General features: G+C 45.9%; 2 protein-coding genes across 2 annotated transcripts; both read right to left on the bottom strand.

The window, feature by feature from the left end:
• Positions 1-2,324: 2,324 nt before the first annotated feature.
• LOC120682568 (expansin-B5-like) lies at positions 2,325-3,995 on the bottom strand. The gene is made up of 3 exons (XM_039964527.1): positions 3,663-3,995; positions 3,201-3,507; positions 2,325-3,077 (listed from the first exon to the last, which is right to left on the bottom strand). Exons 1-3 carry the CDS (start codon positions 3,916-3,918, stop codon positions 2,744-2,746), a joined length of 897 nt encoding a protein of 298 aa, XP_039820461.1. The 5' UTR covers positions 3,919-3,995; the 3' UTR covers positions 2,325-2,743.
• A 4,624-nt stretch (positions 3,996-8,619) lies between these two features.
• Positions 8,620-9,543, bottom strand: LOC120682569 (expansin-B15-like). Its single transcript, XM_039964528.1, has 3 exons — positions 9,437-9,543; positions 9,120-9,316; positions 8,620-9,013 (listed from the first exon to the last, which is right to left on the bottom strand). Exons 1-3 carry the CDS (start codon positions 9,497-9,499, stop codon positions 8,689-8,691), a joined length of 585 nt encoding a protein of 194 aa, XP_039820462.1. The 5' UTR covers positions 9,500-9,543; the 3' UTR covers positions 8,620-8,688.
• Between the last annotated feature and the right edge of the window lie 384 nt (positions 9,544-9,927).

The raw sequence follows: 9,927 nt of genomic DNA, 5'->3' as shown, positions 1-9,927 counted from the left end.
ATGTTGGCAATCGAAAAAAAAGTGTTTGATTGTTTTGTTACAATTGCAATAGCTACATTTTTTACTGCCCTTCCAGTTTTTCCTTCGAAGATTATCCTTGGTTAAAAGAACACCCTTTTGCAGGTGCCAAAGCAATGTAGCACTTGAACCAGTGTCATCGTGTTGCACGTGATACCTCCAAAGTCCTAACCACTCTACCTATCCTAAATTGCCTATGTATACACCTGCAATTTTGGATGATATATTTAGATAGACATATAAATGAATCTAAATGAAAAGGCTATCAACTATACAAAGTTGTAGATCATACAAGAACCACATTTTTTAAAGAAAAACTTCTTCATCTAATTTTGCATTATTTTTTAACTTTTTATTATCCACTACATAATGCAAACATACACCTTGCTTTTCAACCACACCAACTTAAAAACTTCATTAATACGATTTTAGCATTAAATTACAGCTATTAGATCTAATCATTTATAATAAGTTACCATTTTTATTACGTCCAACTTAGAACTGAAATAATCCCGTGAATACTTATATATACACACATGCTAATAATTGTTTTAGTGACATAAAGAATACTTAATTTTTTAATAGTTCCTATTTAGGAGTTGTAGGAATTGCAATGAACGAACAATGACAAAAAAAAAAGTGACAGCAACAAATTATGACTGCCAAATTGATTGCAGGCCAGAATTTGGGCATCAAGATTATTCTTCATTAAAAAAATTAGAAGACTACAATTTTTATGTAAAAAATCATGCATCTATATCCAACTATGTATGAATTTTCTAAAAACAATGAAAAATTGTATTAAATCTACTATTAGCGACTAGTGCCTAGAACCAACCAGGACAATGATACTTATACACACTACTTTTGTATTGGTCTAATGGTGAAATTAAATGTCCCTATCTGTACCATCAGTTTGTATTCCTTTTTATAATGGAAGCTTTATTGCACTTTTAACAATTGCATCAAGGTAATATAATTGCCCTAAGATCACTCCTAACATCTGCATAGTTAGGAAGCCCACTATGATTATGACAGAATAATGAAATGATATGATGCAATAGTGAGCGCTTATTATGCCAGCATATATAGTAAGCCCCCCCCCCCCCCCCCCCCCCCCAACCCCCACAAAAGCAATGCCTCCAAGGGGGAAAAAAAGACACCCATCCATAAGCGTCCTTGCAATGGTCCAATCAGTAAAAGGCCGGATCATTTGTTCTCACCTCGCTAATTCATCAATCATTCAATCTCCTGACAACAGCACCATTCCCAGGCACAACTAACTAAGATCAGACCTAAAGATTTCTCCCTGGAGTTAAGGAATTGGTGCCCAAATAGGCACCACCACAACAAAGTCTCAAACTGAATCTTCAAATGCATTATTTCTATGATCGGTTCTAGAGCCCTCAATACTGTAGCGGCGGTTCTTCCAACTGCAACTAAATGTGATCTTAATTTCAGTATGACAGTTTGAGGAAAAACCAACTCGTGACTTTGTTGTATATGGCCTCATATATAAGTAGATTCTTCATAGGTGGGTAGGGTATACAAGTGGAATTGTTCATCCATTTGAAATACCCTATGTGCGGGTTCACAAACAAAATGGACTATATGTGGTGGGTTCAAGAACAAACCCCTTGCACTTGAAATGGATTATATGTGGGTTTACGAACAGACTCACCTTGCTTCCTCGAGTGGTACCAGTGAGCGGCACAATGTATTCGCTGCGGACAAATTTGCAAAAACTAATTTTATAACTACAAATTACTTGGGCTACCATCCGACAGCAATATGTCCATTGATCATCGTGATCGATCAAGTACTCAACAGTGACTTCCCACAGAACAACTAAATCATTCTATATACATATCCTGTCTCAGCCAAAATGATGCATAAAACTAATAACGTGCTGTTTGGTTTGGCATTGAGGGTTTGGTAACGGGAGCCTAATCAAATACTGCTGGTACCTGCTATTGTGCATTTTTTTGAACGAACAACACTCGACGAGTGCGTTTCTATTAATATAGCAGAAGAATACAAGGTTATGTTCCTGGGAGACCATAACCTTGTTATTGTGGAATTGAAAGTGCCTTTTGTTTGGTTGGCGAGAGAATTTCATCTCGCATGAGGGGTGTGGTCCCGTGGAGGCGAGAAGAGGGAAGGGATCTGATAATGTCAGGTGACGGGCGCTATCGAGTTTCTACGGGCCTGTATCTGTTCATGCTGCGATCCATTATGGAGAGTTTCAAACAAAACACAAAGCAAACTGCTGGTATATCACCATGAACTGATTACAGCCTAAGTCATCCAAACCAAAGAAGCACCTAGCCACTTTTAATTATTAACACAAACGCTTAACACTCTGTAGTGCCATATATATCTTTGTTCCAAACGAAACCTAGGAGAGAGTTCATAATATAATATACGACTTTGGTACATGGATCAGCACAAATACTTCTTGGTGGTGCTGTAATAACTCCAGCTTTGCAGCTTCTGCACTGGAGACACCGGAACATCACTTAGGAAACACAGGTCCAACGAGACCGTGGAGGGAAGAACACGTACACTACCGAACCTCCTCTTCAAACGCGGCCTCTCTACCGTTTCCCGGACGCACATACACACTAAACTCGTTCCACAATTGACTAGGCAAGACCTCCCAAATCGAAGCACTAAATTGGAACAGCACTCGCTCCTAGCTAGGCCCTGCCGCGCGCCTAGATCATCAGTAGCCGTAGTTGACCGTGGACCTGTAGGTCGCCCCGGCGCCCCAGCCGGCGGGGATGGCGTTCCTGGCGACGAGCACCTTGCCGGAGCCCGAGGTGATGCGGAGCGAGAAGGGCGCGCGCAGCGGCTTGCCGTCGTTGGAGTTGACGCGCCACACGGCGCCCCAGGACTGCTGCATCGGCGTCCACGAGTTGCAGCCGGCCTGCATGACGTCCACCTTGGCGACGTCGCCGTCGCCGCTCACGTACATGACCAGCACGGCGAGGTAGTAGGGATTGGAGCCGGCGTCCACCTTGAAGTTGATGGCCATGCCGTTGTACTTGCACGGAACCCTGCGCAATGCAAAGACAATGCCACGCCGCACCATTCAGAACATGAGCTACATGAGTAACTTCACTAGAACTAAATTATTATTGTCAGTTCAAACGCAATGCGGCACCTAGCTACATGAGTACCTCTTGTATTGTATCTTGAGGATTCCGGCGGAGCGGAGGCGGTCGGCCATGCCGCGGCTGGCCATGGCGCCGAAGGCCGTGCCGCTCATGTCGAAGTGCGCCGACTCGGCGAGGCAGGCACCGCCGGGGCAGGAGTCGGTGATGGTGACGGTCACCGGCCGCCCGGAGCAGGCCCTGTTGCCGGTGCACTTGATCTGGTAGCACGCGCCGCATCCTTTGCCGTTGCTGAAGAGGGACGGCCCGCCGGCGGCGATCATGGACCCGAAGGGGCGCTGGCTGACGGCGCCCTGGTAACCGCACGCGCCACCTGCACGTACGTACGGCCAATTATATTTGAGCGAGCGACCGAGCGAGCAGGTTACCAAACGAAACAAATGTCCTGAATCCGTCCACATCGCGGTCCAGAACTCCAGATGCACAATGCTTGGTGCAGGTAATAGCTAGTAGTACGGTAGAACTCACCGTCGCTGCCGGCGCCGAACGGGCTGCCGTTCCAGGTGGCGCCGCCGTAGGACCAGCCGAAGCCCCGGGCCGACGCCCAGAGGCCCCTCCTGCTGCTGCCGGCGGTGTCGTTCTGCCGCTGCGAGCCGTGGTCGACGTCGCCCATGGGTTCCTCCGGAGCCCCGCCGCAGGAGACTGGGCTCGCGAGAAGCGACAGCAGGATCACCGACGCCACGGCGAACCGGAACGCGCCCCGACTACTACTGGCGGCGGCCATCGAGCGTACGTCTACTGTTTGATCGGAGATGGGGATCGATCCAGAGGCGGCCGGGTCAGTGGATTTGCTGGATCAGTTCAGACTTCAGAGAGAGGCTGGTGCATTGCAGGATTATATAGCTCGATTTGGTGGTGTATATATAGGATGTTCCAAGGGATCCCGCCATTCCGGACGTGGCTGCAAATACGTGCGTGTGTGTTCTTTTTATTTTTGGAAAGAAATACTTGTGTGTTCGATCCGTTGCACTATCTATTATTGAGGCGGACGTGCGGGCCTGATTTGGGGGAGAAACTGCAAGCGGATCGGAGGTCAACTGGGCCGGCCGGGTCGGCGATCCGGAGGTGATCGCGCCCACCAACTCCCGGAGATTCGGATAAACAAATGATCAGTCCATTTAATTTGTCATTTCGTTTGCAACGTGCACACCACCCGCTATCCGCGCCCGGGTCATATTATATGGAGATACGGACCGGCTCGTGGATGAGTTGCGCCCCGCTCCGGCAGCGGCAACCGTCCGGCAGACGTTGCCGGTTCCGATCCCATCCCCCGGGCCGCTCACGTCGCTTTCGTTTGATCAGTTCAGGAGGGTCGCCGCCGCGACTGGAGCATATGCATCCAGGGTTTGTTGCGCCAACAAACGGGAAGAATTTCGCATCTTATTTGACTTTTTCGTGCGCACGTTGGGGCTTTGGTCCGTGATTGGTGGTTCCAACGCTTTGGGGGTTTGTGGACCTCTGTTGTTTTATTAGTGCGACGACACTGTGGTCAGCTCTCTCAACTTCTGTTTTTTTTCTCTCGAAAAAAAAAACTTATCTTCTCTGCACTTTTGATTCTGAGGCAACTCTCAACTTCTGTTTATCTTCTCTGCACGCGCAATCCGTCCGACCCGATTTACAAGTGGGCCATGGATTTGGAACCGACCACTTTTGATTCTGAGAGGCCGGCCCAGACTAGACTACGTAAGCCCAACTACCATGTGGGCCATGATGGCATACGAAGTATGCGTAATTCGAAATATAGGCCCAGGTACAACAGTTTAATTCATTGTTTGTTTTTGTGAGGTTTCAGACGTCAGATTTTTTTTGGGAATGGCTCTACAACATCCGAATGTTTTTTGGTTAAAGTTGTTGGACGACCGGTCGCTCCATCCTGCGTCTGCGCGACCCGCCGGACTGCATACGGCCTTTGAAGAAATCACGGCCCATATTTTTAGATACCTGGCCTTCCTTTGTATCCTCCTTCCACCCTCGCGGAACGTGGCCCGCATCCTCTCCGCCGTGGACTCTGGAGCTTTTTAAGCACAAAAAATTTGAGGCTAAAAAATATTTTATCTTCTTCATATGATCTCTGATTCGACAACCGATTGCACTGTTGTGTTCTAGATAACAAGACGAATAAAACTAGACCCCACTTGTATATATTTTGACTATATTTTGTACTAGTAGCAACTTATGTGTAAATTTAAATTTGAAAGTTATAAAAGTTGTTACAATATACATATATAAGTTACTAGTATATGTATAGTCGCAACTTATGTACACCATGGCTCAAGGCCTTCATACACCCCTCACGTGGCCCGCACCCTCCCTCCAAAGGCCATTTTCGTATCTGCAAGTGATTTTAATTTGACCCGAACTCGCACATGTGGCCCACACTTCTTTTTTATGGCAATTTGCTTTCTTTCTCTAGCAATTTATGCATATTGACTTACTGTGGTGATAACTTATGTGTATAAAAACTTTTATTCTGTGTCAACTTTTTGTGCACGAGTGTATGGTAGATTTTACTTACAGTAACATATATGTTATATGTGTGGCAACTCATGCGTAGTAGATTATGTTTTTCTGAGAACTTTCTTTTTATAGTCACCTATAACTATTTTTACGGTAACTTATATGTTATATACGTGGCAATTTGTGTGTACGAAACCTTTGATTTTTTTCACAACTTTTGTGTATTAAATAGCAACTTGCTACTAGTGCAAAACGTCTTCAAAATATATGCAAGTGAGATCTAATTTTGTTCGTCTTATCACGTAGAACACAGTGGTGCAATCGGTATTCAAAACAGATGTTATACAAAAGAGATAAAATATTTATTTGAAGTAGTTGCATGTTAGAAAAATGAACCTGCATGGAATTCGGATAGGATTCCTCGTCGCACCTCGAAAGTGACATTCACCGGTGGGAGGGAGGAGGCGTGCGCTAAATCAGAAAGAAGAAGGGGTCGTCGCGGGTTAGCTGTGTCCTTTTTTCTGTCCAGTTTCACTCAATTTTCCAAACCAATAGGGTGAAGACACATCGCTTGGCTAGTATAGAAAATTTGAGTGACAATATGCTTGAAATCCGTCGATCTCAGCAAAGATTCGACTGAAAATTTTATCTGTGTCAGTCGATTAAATAACACACAAAATCTGGAACATTAACAGGATGAAGAAGCTAATGGAACAAGAATGAACAAAACATTAAGTATTTCTTGGGCTTACAAAACAATACAAAACTATTCATTTGATTCAATCTGGCCTAAGAAATACAACACATGCGGAACAAAAATTAACATTGATAATACATACAGGTCAGTAGTTTAATGCACGGACAATAACTATGCCTTTACCACCATAACTATGCCTTTACCACCGTTTACAAAAGCAAGAGCAAGGCTAAAAATACAGCCTTCTGATGGTGTGTAAGAATTTTTAAAACTCATCTCTCAGTCTACTTGTATAGTTGATATATGCCCTATTTGTCTCTCTCACAAAGTGTCTTGGTTTCTTGTGTCAAAAATGGCTGCAAACTTAGAGCTTGTTTTTTCTCTCTCTTCTCTCATCTCTCTTCTCTCTGCTGGGCTGTTGGTCCCACACGTAAGCGGCAGTAGATAGATGAAATAGCACATATTCATTCATGTTATGTTCAAAATTCTCGTATAAGCAATCAAATTTCCATGGAATAACAAAGTATTAATATATATTATCATGTACATTTCTTTGGATAATATTAGTGTACTATGTTCTCACGAACTCTTATATTATCATGTATTCCACTTATATTGATTCATGTGATTTACTTGGATCTCCAAAGCATACTTTCATATATGCAACAAAATAGTATACACAAATCAATTGTATATCGTTGATAAAGATTTATGTTATTTATTTGGATACACAAAGTATTCTTTCATGTATTAAACAAAATAATCTACAAAGATCAATGGTATGTTTGATCACCTTGTTTTATGTGTCCAAGTATGGATTAAATAGCTTGCAGACAAACTAATAGACGACCCGCTGTACAAGTTGTCTGTTCTGTTGTCTGTGTGCGGTGCCCTAGCCAGTTACAGACGGCAGCCGTCTGCAGGGTTGTACATGCCTTAAGTAGAGCTCTCCCAAGGCTGCGAGAATATTATAAAAAAGGCTAAGAAAAAATAACAAGGAAAAATGAAAAATACAAAGAAATATTTCCAACATGATCTAGGCAGGACATGTGGATCAGAACAAGTAGGAAAAGAATTAATTTTATGGTGCCTATGCGAAAAAACAGATACACACAGAAATGTTGAACTCCTTCACCATCTTGCAAGAATCGAATCATCATCCCTAATCGCCACAGCCACGCACACTTACTGGCGGAATCCCTCGCAAGGCCCATATGAGAATGATGGGCCGGCTGCAAAAACCAGCATAGGAAGTGAGAATCAACTTTGCCGCAGAACGGAAGCGTAGAAAAAAATCGATTGACAAGCTACAACAATAATCACTCGAGTGATAGTTACGAATCCCGTTTTTTTTTTGGAGTCTGTGTCTCAGCATATTTTTCATTAAGAGAAGGAGAATTACACGACGCAACTACTAGAGCACTCGTAGCGTAGAGAACAAACTACCAAGCAAGTGATAAGCCACCTAAGCTGAAACAAAAGAGCATGCATGAAAAGAAAGGAACCCAAACGATCGAGTACAGCTGAATCTATGAGACGTCATATTTTTTAGAAGCCGCGTAGTATTCCCCTGCTCTTTGCTCAATGACCTGCTTGTTCTGAACATCCTTATCAGGCTCCTAATGCGTGGGTTTAGGCGCTGTTTTTGTTTCCGAACAAGTGTCGAGTATCAAGTAAAATGTTATAATAATGACACCGGAGCACCCCTTCTGTGTATCTTTCATAAACGTTGAAGTACAGTACTTCCATGGTGATAATATTGCTACTAATTTTCATATAACTTTTCAAACATACTAGTACATACCACCTCGTATCGGTACCGCCAATGTGAGTACCTTTACTGATTCGAAGACCTACCTCAGTTCGACATTCATACAATAATTTGGTTGCATATACATTCTGCTATGGCGTCTACACAATATATTGGCATCTTTTGCTGTCAATGATGTGATGAGCTATTAGTTTATTACGCTACGAAACAGAGAGGGAGTATGCATTAAGAAAACACACAAGACTTAGTATTCCATTTAGCAGTGATACCGATCTGCCATTACAAACAATAACACACACACACACACACACACACACACACACACACACACAACACGTCTCGGCGTCGAGTAACGGCGAAGAGGGGAGAACTATGCTCGTACACACCTGCTGCGCCTCCTCCTCCTCTGCCTATCTTGCTCTTATTACTTGCAATCAGTCTTTGCCAATCATGCAACCACTGTTGTGGTCACTTGTAGGTACAAACACTCAAACACACTCAAACAGTACGCAGATACTACACACGTGCACTCGATCGGCACACAACGTTACGGCTACATCGATCGATCATCAGTAGTTGACCGGCGACTGGTAGGTGGAGCCGGGCTTCCACCCGACGGGGATGACGTTGCTGGCGACGAGCTGCTTGCCGGAGCTGGAGGTCAGGCGGATGGACAAGGGCGCCTTCAACGCCGACCCGGCGTTGAACTTCCAGACGGCGCCCCACGACTGCTGCATGGGCGCCCACGCCGCCCCCGCGCCCGTCTGCATCAGCTCGACGGCGGAGAGGTCGCCGTCGCCGTTCTGGTACTTGACGAGCACGGCGAGGTAGTTGGGGTTCGAGCCGGCGTCCACGACGAAGGTTAGCTGCACGCCGGGCCAGCTGCACTGCACGCTGCACAACATCACGCGCGCGCATCGTTGTAAGAGAAGCCGGTGGAGATTGGAAGGAATATACACAGAGGACAGTTCGTCGATCAAGTGGCGGGCATGCTTATTACCGGGTGTACTGGACTTTGAGGACACCGGCGGCGCGCAGCTTGTCGGCCTGGCCGGGGTTCGCCATGGCGCCGAACGCCGTCCCGCTCAGGTCGAAGTGGACCGGCTCGTTCGTGCACGCGCCGCCGGCCGGGCACTCGTCGGTGATCACCACGGTCACCGGGTTGCCGGAGCAAGCGTCATTGCCGGTGCATTTCACCTGAGCCAGCGTTAAATATTTCCAGTGACGTCAGCTCATCACATATAGTTCCTGCAGGTGCATTGTGCATGGTGTGGTACCGTATCAGCGAACTTTTACACATTGTGCACAGGTACGCACCTGGAAGCAAGAGCCGCAGCCCATGCCGGACTTGTAGATGGAAGGGCTGCCGGCGGCGATCATGGACGAGAACGGCGCCTGGTCGACGGCGCCCTGGTAGCCACACGCGCCACCTACGTGTATTCAGCATGTTGTCGAGAAATGAGGCGAGAATTCTTCTCAAAACTCGCTAGCAATAATTGTAGTATGTTTCGGCAGAATAATACTGTGACAGAACATACCATCGCTTCCAGCCCCAGTAGCGGCGCCGTACCACGTCGCGCCGCCGTCGCTGGACCAGCCGGAGAGCTTGCGATGGAACTCGATGGAATCGCAAGGGTGGAGCAGCGAGGCCATTGCCGCAACCGCAACGAAGAACAGAAGCTGGGACCTGCTGGAAGCCGCCATAGCTGTTTCTTCCTGTGTCGTCTAGCTATGCTCTGCCTGCTCCTGATCGAATTTTGTTTCTCAAGGATTGGTTTGTAGGCGAGGAGGCAAGGAGATGAAAGGCT

Source organism: Panicum virgatum, chromosome 7N (assembly GCF_016808335.1).
Source record: "Panicum virgatum strain AP13 chromosome 7N, P.virgatum_v5, whole genome shotgun sequence".
Classification (NCBI taxonomy): domain Eukaryota; kingdom Viridiplantae; phylum Streptophyta; class Magnoliopsida; order Poales; family Poaceae; genus Panicum; species Panicum virgatum.
Note: the sequence above shows the minus strand (reverse complement) of the source record. Positions and strands in the feature narration are given on the sequence as shown.